Source organism: Ceratotherium simum, chromosome 20 (assembly GCF_057802395.1).
Source record: "Ceratotherium simum simum isolate JZ-2026a chromosome 20, ASM5780239v1, whole genome shotgun sequence".
In the NCBI taxonomy this organism is placed as follows: domain Eukaryota; kingdom Metazoa; phylum Chordata; class Mammalia; order Perissodactyla; family Rhinocerotidae; genus Ceratotherium; species Ceratotherium simum.
Genome location: NC_141919.1, coordinates 13561658 through 13574586, shown reverse-complemented (window position 1 = coordinate 13574586; position 12929 = coordinate 13561658). Strand labels below are relative to the sequence as shown.

The 12929-nt window shown below is 37.3% G+C and overlaps 1 protein-coding gene across 1 annotated transcript in view; it reads right to left on the bottom strand.

The window, feature by feature from the left end:
* GNAQ (G protein subunit alpha q) overlaps window positions 1–12929 on the bottom strand; it is a 288961-nt gene that overhangs the window by 60564 nt on the left and 215468 nt on the right. Inside the window, exons 4-5 of the mRNA XM_004439624.3 lie at window positions 12563–12691; window positions 9779–9908 (exon numbers count right to left, since the gene is read on the bottom strand). Coding sequence (XP_004439681.1) covers window positions 9779–9908; window positions 12563–12691 — 259 coding nt within the window. The remainder of the gene's footprint in view (window positions 1–9778; window positions 9909–12562; window positions 12692–12929) is intronic.

The following is a 12929-nucleotide window of genomic DNA, read 5'->3' as shown; positions in this document are numbered from 1 at the left end:
GTGGAATTTGATGGGCTTATCTTAAAATTCAAACTCAAGATTAAAGGACCGAGAATAGCCAAGAAAATTCCGAAGAACATCAAGATGGGTCGACTTCATGCACTAGATATCAAGATTATTATAAAACTAGTGTTTTGATAACTTTTATATTGGTACAGGAGTAGTAAACAGATGAGCCAAATAGCCCAGAGAAAGACCCAAGCGTGTAATAAAACTTGATACACATCACATGTGTCATTAGTATCAATGGGAAGGTGAACAACCAGAAGACCTAACAAAATAAAAAATACTTGCTTGAAGGCCTCACGGAGCTAAAAAGCAGTGAAGAACTACCAGACCAGGATCTGGGAAAGGACAAGTCTCGAGAAGTGAGCCCTATTTGGGGCAACTTTTCCCATGGAGGTATTTGCTGACTCCGGAGGTGGCAGCAGAGGCTGAGGGGATGGGGCTCTCGTGAACCATCACTGCTTTGCCCTAGGGCTATGTACTAGCAGTGAGGGTATGCCCGAGTAAACGGCACATGCAGGGACTAAGCGCAGCTCTTTAGCCACCAGAAGGGCTAAAATGAAAAAGACTGACAACATTAAGGGCTGACAAAGACAGGAAGTGACAGGAACTTTCCGACTTTGCGGTAGGAGTGTAAACTGGCACATTCACTTCAGAAAATACTTTTGCCTTATCTACTAAAGTTGAAGGTATGTATTCCCTATGTGGCTGCAGTGCTACTCCTCGGTATATATCCAACAGAAATGTGTAGCAAGAGACGTTTACTTGAATATTCACAGTAGCATTATTTGTAATATCTCCATATTAGAAGCACACCAAAGGTCCATAAATAGTAGAATGAATAAACAAATACTGGTATTTTCATGCAAAAGAATACTATATGGCAATGTAAATGAATGAATTACATAGAATATAGAATGTATATACCTTACAAACATAATGCTGAGTAAAAGCCAGACACAAAAGTTTAATAAATGGTATTGGGCTATTGAACAGAAATATGGCAACTATTAATTCCTTATTTCCTATCATACACAAAAATCAATTATAGGTGTATAAAAAGCCTATGAAAAGCGAAACATTTTAACTTTTAATAGAAAATAAAGGATATATCTTCCTATTCTTGGGGAAGAAAAAGAATCCCTGAAGAAAATACAATAATACAACCAATAAAGGAAATGAGTTGACCACATTAAAACCCTCTGTAAGATAAAGTGAAAAGACAAACCACACTGAGAGATAATATGCATAACTGCAAACAATAATATCCAGAAAAATGTTTAAAATTGTGTATTTACCAATTTGAAAAAGGACAACTCCACTGGGGGTTGGGGTGAGGGGAGAACAGGCAAAGGACAGGAAAGAGAATCTGCTTTACAGACACTCCAACTGCCTGAGAAGCATGTGAAACACAGGAGGGCATATTGACATAATGGAGCTGGATGGTGGTCTAAATAAATGAATTAGAGGCATGTGCAGCAACACGAAAAAATCTCAAAAACAGGGGCCGGCCCCGTGGCTTAGCGGTTAAGTGGGCGCGCTCCACTACTAGCGGCCCGGGTTCGGATCCCGGGCGCCGCACCGACGCACTGCTTCTCTGGCCATGCTGAGGCCGTGTCCCACATACAGCAACTAGAAGGATGTGCAGCTATGACATACAACTATCTACTGGGGCTTTGGGGGAAAAATAAATAAATTTTTAAAAAAATTTAAAAAATCTCAAAAACAATGCTGAGTGAAAAAAAATTGCAAAATGAAATCATTTTAATAAAATTTACAATCATGCATCATATTTAGAATCCAATATTACATACTGCTTATCAATACATATATATGTAGTAAAAAAGTGAAAAAAAATGCTTAGGAACGATAAATGCCAAATTGAGGCCAGTGACTTCTGGGGAGGAAGAAAAATGAGTCAGAGAAGGATACACAAGGGCTTTATATCTATATCATTTTATTTCTGTGAAAATAAAAATTTAAAGCAAATACGTCAAAATCGTAAGTTCTCTATAATTTTATACTCTCCTGTATCACTGAAATAGTTTATAAACCACTTCTCTAGCTACTCTATGTTTTATTCTTGCATCCAGCTGTGTGTTTAGACCACATGGTATTGGTCCATCACAGATTTTGACGTTACGGCACCGACTTACACTGGGGGAAGCTTAAGAAACAGCCCTTATGAATTCTAACACAATATTTGGTTTCCTGGAGGGATATCATCACAGATGTAATTTCCTACCTCCCACAGCATCTGTTTATGAGGTTGCAGAAGTCACTTGGCTCAGCACCAGGAGGAGAAACTTGTTTTTATGTTAAAGCCACAATAAATCTCATGATAGATTATTTATTAATCTATAGATAGATTTATTAATCTATAGACAGATTTATTAAATCACAATAAATCCTAACAGAACATGATTCTCGCCTTTCATTGGTTGCTAAGAGATGCTTGACTAAATCTGTGGACTACCACTAGGAAAGGTACCCGGTTGTGTGATTTGTATTTCGATTCTTAATTTCATTCTCTAATCCTTACTGTCCTTTCATTCACGTTTTTCAGGTGATTTAATTTATCCTACTGTGTGTGCAAATACGTAGACAAACACACACACAAACATATAAGAAAAAGGACAATTTTGATACAAAAACATTGGAAGGAGTAAAATAATGAGGAAAAAGAAAAACCAGGGAAGGAAGGGGTGAGGGAAGGAGTTTAAAAAAGGAACAAGTTGGCTGAAAATGGACAAAGGAATGAGGAAGTGGAAAAGGGGTTAAATACACAAAAGTAGGGCGTTTCAGGAATATCCTTGTTAATCAGGCCATGGATCTGAGATGTGTATATCAAAGGCTGAGGAGGACGGTGTAGCTTCTGCTTTCATAATATGATTAAGAGTCCACAAAGGACGGTTAGAGTCGATACAATTGAGACCGGATATCCTAACCTAAGCTCTCACTTTTACTACTTATAAGTTTCCTTTATTTTTTTATTTTTTTAAAGATTTTATTTATTTTATTTTTTCCCCCCAAAGCCCCAGTAGATAGTTGCATGTCATAGCTGCACACCCTTCTAGTTGCTGTATGTGGGACTCGGCCTCAGGATGGATGGAGAAGTGGTGCCTCGATGCGCACCCGGGATCCGAACCCGGGCCGCCAGCATCGCAGCGCGCGCACTTAACCACCAAGCCACAGGGCCGGCCCTATAAGTTTCCTTTAGATCTTTCCTTTGGAGTTTAAATTTTTTTTTCTCAATTTTTAGTCAATTCCTGCCAGCCCCAAAGCAGGATTTTATCTGAAGAAAATTCTCAAAGCTCACTTGGAATTTTTAGAGCAGAACAAAGTACATGTTTCACACTTTTAAAGAAAATGTTCAGACTTTGGTTGCAGTTGAATAACTTCAAAATGGCTTCATTTTAAAACCTAGTAGAGGAGAAATATCCAACGGAAATGTTTTTTGTAGACTGTTTGTTTTAAGATAGTTCAAAATCAAATGAGCAATACAGGAACTCTGGATTACCAGTAAAGGATCTCTAGCTAGTCTACTGTTATCTATGAGTCAAATAAGAGCTTAGAGGTAGAGGAGAGGTATTTCAATTCCTTTGTGCAAGGGCAGGATTTTCATCTTACTTCCACACCGTTGGCCACCTTTAATAGCTCTTCCTGCTTTTCCTCTGAGTTTGTCTCTAACTTCTGGAAGACACCGTGAAGGAGGGGAAAGAAAGCTGTTCTAGAAAGGCAGAGGATTGGCCCTGGGTGACCTTGGTGATGGGCCTTAATCTTTCCATCCTGTATCCTCATTGTTATAATGCACACCGGCAAACCTGATCTTCTCACTTCAAAAGGAGGTTAGCTGGTGAGATTCAAATGAGTAATGGTTTAAGCAAGTTCTGAATAGGCATTAAGTGCTAAGGTATTATAAAGGTCTACTCTCTCCTTTTACTATTTTTTTAAATCTACTAAGCAATTCCAAGAATCAAGTTTGAGAGATAAATATTTATGGGAACCAATGTTGGGGAATCCATCTTGGTTCAAAGGAAGGCCTGAGGTATGGGGACTTATCTCAATATTTTAACAAAACTAAAACTAAATTGGTCATGACCATTTCAAAAGGATTAGGATACGTTAGAAGCACACATTTAAAAAGGAAGTGGGGGCCGGCCCCGTGGCTTAGCGGTTAAGTGCGCGCGCTCCGCTGCTGGCGGCCCGGGTTCGATCCTGGGCACGCACCGCCGCACCGCTTCTCTGGCCATGCTGAGGCCGCGTCCCACATACAGCAACTAGAAGGATGTGCAGCTATGACCTACAACTATCTGCTGGGGCTTTGGGGGAAAAAATAAATAAATAAAATTATAAAAAAAAAAAAAAAAAAAAAAAGGAAGTGGAAGAAAGAAAGGTCTAAGTCTTTGAGATTCTATAAAGGGCCTAGTGTGTAAGACAGTTCCTGAGTCAGTAACATAAGCATCTTTGTGTTAGTGCTCAGATATTCATATAACAGAAAACCAGAAAAATAAAGACTAAGAAACGGAGTTTGGATACACACTGATAAGCCAAAACATGTTATGCAGATGCCTCATTGTGTGCTCTGGGCTTTCCGGGGCAGTGAAATAATGTATGCGTGAAAGGATTACAGCAGAATAGCTGGCTCCGTGCTGATGTGTTATCACAGGGAAAGTAAGACAGCAAAGGGAATATGCAAATCAACACAGCGCTATAACCCTGATTAATCTCATCACTATTTGATAATATATTTCCTTTTTTGGAGAAAAAAAATAAAGAAGTAAATTCATTCCCCAAACTCTAGGAAGGCTGAGAATCTAGACAGACAAAAGCAGATCTACATAAAATTTTGAAGATTAATACATAAAGTTTAAGAAATATGAAAAGCAAAAGCAATAATCTATAACACTTCCCTTAGCCACTTTGGCTGTGGTCCGCAACGCATTTTCCACAGCTCCCCAGGATAGAAAGGGAGGCTGTCAGTATTCATTTCCCGGTTCTTCTCACAAATACATACCAAGGGAGGTACAACAAGGTCTGCTTTGGATTAAAGTTATGAACTTCAGATTTCAAAACTAAGAACAAAATGTTTTAGGAGTTTATTTCAGTTTTGTCTCATCGAAACCAGAAAATTTGGGGAAAGTAGAATGCTATAGTAGTTCTGAATTGCCTTAATGATCTAAGAAAGAGCGGCAATGATATTTTCACATATTAATATAACTGGAAAAAAGAAAAAATTGGATAATGTGACTATATCCTGACATTAAAAATACTTTTGAAGGCCGCCCCCTGGCCTAGTGGTTAAGTTCAGTGTGCTCTGCTTCGGCGGCCCAGGTTTGGTTCCTGGGCATGCACCTACACTACTCGTTGGCAGCCATGCTGTAGCAGTGTCCCACACACAAAATAGAGGCGGACTGGCATGGATGTTAGCTCAGGGCGAATCTTCCTCAATTAAAAAAGAGGAAGATTGGCCTAAGAAAAAAGAACACAGCTGGAGGCATCACAATCCCTGACTTCAAAACATACTACAAAGCAATAGTAATCAAAACAGCATGGTACTGGTACAAAAACAGACACACAGATCAATGGAACAGAATTGAAAGCCCAGAAATAAAACCACACATATACGGACAGCTAATTTTCGACAAAGGAGCTAAGAACATACAATGAAGAAAGGAAAGTCTGTTCAATAAATGGTGTTGGGAAAACCAGACAGCCACATGCAAAAGAATGAAAGTGGACCATCTGCTATCGCCATACACAAAAATTAACTCAAAATGCCTCAAAGACCTGAAGGTGAGACCTGAAACTATAAAACTCATAGAAGAAAATATAGGCAACACACTATTTGACATTGGTCATAAAGGAATCTTTTTGGATGACATGCCTACCCAGACTAGGGAAACTAAAGAAAAAATAAACAAGTGGGACTTTATCAGATTAAAGTGCTTCTACAAGACAAATGAAACCAGAATCAAGATGAACAGACAACCCACCAGCTGGGAGAGAATATTTGCAAAACATATATCTGACAAGGGGTTGATCTCCATAATATATAAAGAACTCACACAACTGAACAACAAAAAAAACAAACAACCCGATCAAAAAATGGGCAGAGGAAATGAACAGACATTTCTCCAAAGAAGATATACAGATGGCCAATAGGCACATGAAAAGATGTTCAACATCACTAATCATCAGGGAAATGCAAATCAAAACAACACTAACATATCACCTCATGCCTGTTGGAATGGCTATAATCACCAAGACAAAAAACAACAAATGTTGGAGAGGATGTGGAGAAACAAGAACTCTCATACACAGCTGGTGGGAATGCAAACTGCTGCAGCCTCTATGGAAAACGGTATGGAGATTCCTCAAAGAATTAAAAATAGAGATGCCCTATGATCCAGCTATCCCACTACTGGGAATCTATCCAATGAACCTGAAATCAACAAGCCAAAGAGGCTTATGCACCCCTTTGTTCACTGCAGCATTATTCACTATAGCCAAGAAGTGGAAGCAACCTAAGTGTCCCTCGACTGATGACTGGATCAAGAAGCTGTGGTGTATATATATACAACGGAATACCACTCAGCCATAAAAAGACAAAATCGTCCCATTTGCAACAACATAGATGGGCCTGGAGGGTATTATGTTAAGTGAAGTAAGCCAGAAAGAGAAAGACAAACACTGTATGATCTCACTCATATGTGGAATGTAAACCAACACATGGACAGAGAAAACTGTATTGTGGTTACCAGGAACAATGGGGGTGGGGGGTGGGCACAAGGGGTGAAGGGAGACATTTATATGGTGATGGACAAACAAAAATGTACAACCCAAAATTTCACAATGTTATAAACTATTAAAACATCAATACAAAAAAAAAAAAGAGGAAGATTGGGCAACAGATGTTAGCTCAGGGTGAATCTTCCTCAGGAAAAAAAAATACTTTAGACGGTATTTCCTAATAACCAACAGTGATGGCTGTGGCTAACATCAATGAAGTAATTACTGAGCAGTATTTTTCTTAGTATGCTTAAGATCATCTCCAATACTACCATCAGGCTTGACTTGAGTTCTGAGAAAAGAACACCATTAAATAACTTTTTTCTCATAGAATTACAAGGTAGGCTTTCAAAATATTCACAAGTGATTAGGGAGTCTTAATGAAAAAATAATCAATTTATTATTTCAATTTATAGCATAATCCATCACCACAGGAATCAAAGAAACAGGGAAAATATTTTTAGATGTACATAGTACCTAGATATTGAATGGCAAGTTACCGTGGAAACTTGAATTATATCTGATAATCAAAACAATGTCATCTTATTCTAATTAATATAAAATAATATACTTTTACACAAAAACCTGATATCCATGAGCAATGTCAGATGAAAAAATGAATATGATCTGTAATATCCAGATAATTGAAGAACTGGATTCACATGCTAGAATTAACTGGTGAGTTGCCTAAGAAATCTACTTTCTTTTCTGTTTTGCAAATTTTAAAGTGGTAAATTGATTAGCATTAAATCATAATATATAGGGCTGGCCCCATGGCTTAGCAGTTAAGTGCACGCGCTCCGCTCCCGGCGGCCCGAGTTCGGATCCTGGGCGCGCACTGACGCACCGCTTCTCCGGCCATGCTGAGGCCGAGTCCCACATACTGCAACTAGAAGGATGTGCAGCTATGACATACAACTATCTACTGGGGCTTTGGGAGGGGGAAAAAAAAAGGAGGAGGATTGGCAATAGATGTTAGCCCAGAGCCTGTCTTCCTCAGCAAAAAGAGGAGGATTAGCACAGATGTTAGCTCAGGGCTGATTTTCCTCACAAAAAAAAAATAAATGAGTTTAAAAAAAAAAAAATTATAAAATCATCATATATATTCCTTCAGATATAGTGTATTTATCTCATATAAAATGTGATTGATAAACACTTGTTTTCCTCCAGCTATAACGTAAACAGTGACATAAATAAACTTGTGTGTTCTTCCTACATCTTCTGAGTAGTTGATAAATGTCATAATTTTTATTTCACTGGATAGCAAACTAAAGAAGAGAAATGATGAACTATATATAACTAAGGCCTTCCTCCCCCTATATTCTCTATTCTGACACAAGTGTCTCTCTTTTGCGAGGTTTTTTAGGGCAAAGTGTCTTTTTGTTTTTGTTTTTGTTTCATTTGTTATCTCTTTAGATACCCTGGTGCCCAGCATATAGGAGACAATCCCTCAAAATATCTTTAGTCTTGATTCAACATTCAAAGAAATAAGAAATGTTGTCATATGTCTGCTTCCAAAACATGCAGTATGTTTCAATTACCACATCCAAGGTAGTATTCCATCCTATGTTCCATACTACTCCATCCAAGGATTATGGAACGACAAACGGACACAGATACAGATAAAGACAGAAATATATATAGAGAAATCATAGCTAAAATTCTGACGGCAATGGCTTAACTTAAATTTTGATAACTGATTCTTGTGTATTTTAGCATGCTTTTCAGGCACTTTGCATTACAACTACAGAGGGCAAATGGTTAATAAACCTCATTCTTAAAAAGAAGTTCTTCAATTGATTCAAAAACCCATATACTTGTAACCTGGGAAAGATTCTGAAATGCACGAACAGGTAACTCAGCTCTATATGGGATATTGGTTCATGAACTCTTTATCAATCCTACATACAACAGAAATGCTGTGGAGGATTGAATATGTATTTTAACGGAGACATTAATACTTGCAGAAAAATAAAATATTTAAAAGGACCAACAAGCGAGAATTCTTGTGTATCAAAAAAACGTACAGTATTATACGCATATTTTAATATGCCAGATCTTATTTTAATGAGCTATTGTGGATATCTCACTCACTCTTTATTTTCTACCTTATTAGAAGGATATTTAATACTAACTATCGGCATTTCAGTCTGCAGTCTCTGCCTCTAACAGGATATCAATGGTGTCTTCTCCATTCCCCCAACACACACTGAATTCCAGTTCAAAGTCACAGTTTTCTACGCCCCTTAATTATCCTCCATAATCAACTCTGATTCAACATCGAGCCTTTACCATCCTCAAAATCCATATTTATACCTTTAGAATATCCTGTAACGGGGAGGATATTACACTACTGAATCAGTTCTCCAGACAGGCATATCAAGGACACTTTTGCAATCACTCACTTCTTGGTAGAGAACAAATTATGCAATAGCCCATAGAATTCTATTAAAAGCAGAAAGGCCACATCACCAAGACACTTCTTGGTTCCACCATGAATTGATTTAGAGCCCAGCTGCAAAGTCACTCACATTTGCCAAGAGGTTTTGAGTACTCTTTGGGACCTACCCATCACACAAACAATGATTTAAACAAAATGAAAACAAAACCAAACAGGCTGACTCACTCCAACACTCCCAACTCCATCCTGTAGGAAGAAGGCTATAAAATGATGTGATGATTAGCCTAGGGATTTCCATGTCATTTTCATTTTCAGAGCCTCTGCATAGAGTTAAAAAGTATCAAATAGGGTCTAATTAGACTTGAACACACAGACCTGAACAACGTCTGACAAAGAGCTTACTGTTCTGAGTATACCATGTGGTAGCACAGGATTATTTTTGGTTATTTAAAAAAATCCCCGAATCAATAGTTAAGAAAGCAATGAAGTCAGTTTACCATATTCCACACCCTACATCCCATCATTTATTTGTATCAGATATTAAAATGATAATCCATTGCCTGTCCAAAGAGCACTCACCTCATTGTCCGACTCCACAAGAACTTGATCATATTCACTAAGCGCTACTAGAAACATGATAGATGTGACATTTTCAAAGCAGTGTATCCATTTTCTTCTCTCTGACCTTTGGCCCCCTACATCGACCATTCTGCAAGGTTAATAATATTTACATTAATAGGATATAAAGAAAAAAATCAAGATAAATATAACTTTACTTACAAACTTAGGAAAAATACACTCTAAAGAGAATGGTCATCCAAGTCAATTCAATTAATACTTATTGAACATCTACTAATTTTCTGTTACCTACCAATCAAAGTCAAGACATTCTGGGTAACAAATCATTGTGATTACTAGGAAGTTATCTGATACGTATAAAAATTATAACTTTAAAAAAAAAACAATCCTGTGCCAAGCCAAGCAAAATGGTGTTTTATTTAATCAAGCACAGAAGAGTCAGAAACAAATGGGTTTTATTTGTGTTAAGCTCTAATGGCCAATACAGACTTGAGGTTCTTTTCCTATAAAATGAGAATGAAGATCCTCATGTATTTCTCAAGGATGCTAGAAATGACCACCAATACATCTAAAAGATGTAAGATATTATACATTTTAATATGGATGTGTGAGATGCTTCAACTAAATGCAAACACAACTCCACTGATCCTTCATCAGTAGGGCAGGCATTTTGGGCTATTTTTTTTTTCCTTCCAATATTGGCAATAATTTGGCACAAGTCCAGTCATGTTGGGTAACGTGGTACAATTAGCCTTATGCACAAACCAACTTGCTAACCTGCTACAAGTGAAGTGTATAAAACTTCAAAATGCTACAAGAGGCCATTATTTGAACTATTTCAAGGATTTGTTTTTAACACATCAGCTCTGTGCTGAGTTACTGCTCAGGAACCAACACTGACACCAATTCATTTGCGTGATCAGGTATACATGAAAATATCTAGCAGTACTTGGCTACTTGAATCCAAGTTTCTGCAAACTGCTTAAACTATTTCTTGACTAAAATGTGCACAATGTTTGCAGGATAAAATACTTTCAGAGAATGAGAGTTTAGGTACAAAAGTTTGAGAGTAGGGCTCTTTAAGCATTTGTTGAAAATTACAGTTGTTCCTGGTGTTTTCCTGCCTCCAAGCATTAAACCTAAACTAAGAAATCAAGGATCTTCCAGTGACTGCTTCTAAAAGTTTTCTACGGCATGGAAGAAATACCTAAGGGGTAAAACAATGAATCCAGAAGAACCTACGAATTATGGACATCAAAACTAGAATTCTTAGGTCTTTATAAAAATGAAAATGCTAGCTCTTTCGTGATGCTGAGTAAATAATATGCTACTTATTTACATGAAATCCTCATTCCATGAAATCCTGTCACGATAAGCCCCAACAAGGTGCTTTTGACAGTGGCAGGAAATTATTCTTCTAAGTCATTACTTTTACTGTAGTGGCAAAAATGTCCTTTAAAAGCTAGTGCACAAAATGTAGAAGAAACAAGATATAACAGTAAGCTGGTTTCAGAATTCATTAATTATAAAGCAATGAGGAGATAAAAATCTCTATGAAATGCTATACGTTTTCTGAAAATATTCTGTAATACGGTTATAAAAGGAAGGAAATTTGGGTGTCTCAAATTAAAGATCTCTAAATACTATGAACTCAAAACTTAAGTAATCCAGAATGCTGGAGCTATAAGGAACTTTGGTGATCATTTAATGCAACTCTTTTATAGATTTAAAAAAATGAGGCTCAGAAATATTTCCAAAACGTCACCCACTTTATGGATATGTCTATTAGAGTAGCATATGGCAGCCAGATGCGACCACAGGTGCAGAGACTGATTAAAATAAAACACACAGTACTTTGGCAGGGAATGATGGAGGGTGTGCTCATCAAAGTCACATGGCAGAGCGACACAGCAGGAGTTACATAACTCCTCCTTTACAACCCTGTCTTGTACGTAGTTGTCTTCAATGGGATGGGCTCTCCCAAGGAACTCAACTCTCTATGCTCAAAGACATATTCCCATGGCTTCAGTTCTCAATACACCATGTGGTTTCTATTCTAACTAAAAGTATGACTGAGTGATTGTGTAATAAGAGATTAAATGAAAGTACATCAGTACTGTTTATTTTTTCTCATCTTAAAAAAAAATATTAGAATACTCCTGCTGAAATATTACCTGGCAGCATAGCAGCAGTGAAAGAGGAAGTAATAAATTTTCATGTGATTTTCCTATGTAAATTTAGACTAGGTTAATCAATCTATTTTCAAAATCATGTATTTTGAAAATTTTCAAGCAATTTACTTTAGAAATACAAAATATCTCATATTTTTATTGCTACTGAAAAATTGTTCATTGGCACCAGAGGACTTGGAGGAAAAACATGAAAGCTTCTGATAACATATAATTTCTATTATTAATAGGGTCATAAGATCATTTATATCTTATACTAATCTAAAAATACATCCATTGTCCTCATAGTTAAAATCATTCCCCGAATATTATAGTCAGGACCAATGTTTGAGTAACTGATTTTGATCAACCACCAGAAAACTAAGAATTCATTGATTTCTTGGTGATTTAATCTGAAATGAGAAACCCACCCATACATTTTTCCCCTGCCTTCTCTTTCAGGGACACATTATTTCATTTGTGTATCTAATGATAATAATTGGTATAAAGGTGATATTATTTTAAAGCCTACACATGATTTCAATATTTATAGAGTTCACCAAATGTACTCAAGGCATAAGAGCTGGGAAGTGGGTTGTATGGACTCAGTTACTACCTGAAAATGACACTTTGTAAGTCAAAGGGGTATTCGATGATCCCTGTGGTGGGGACTCGAACTCTAAGCACATCTTGTTGCGTAGGCAGGTAGGTAGGGTCGGCAACGCGGTCCAAGTCATTAAGATAGCTAGAGGAGGGAAGACACAACGAGAACGTTAGTGACACCATTACACCAAATCTGCCTACGGAAAGGGAGGGGCAAAAGTGAATCACAAGAGAGAAGTAAAGAAAAGAAACAAAAATTTCAGAAAGTGGTAGAGAAGTTTGGGAAGTTAAGATAAAGTCAACCTTCCGTTAGAGCAAAGTTATCCATCTATGGATTACCTGGTTTACTGTATTTCTCATTTCTTCTCTTACTATCAACT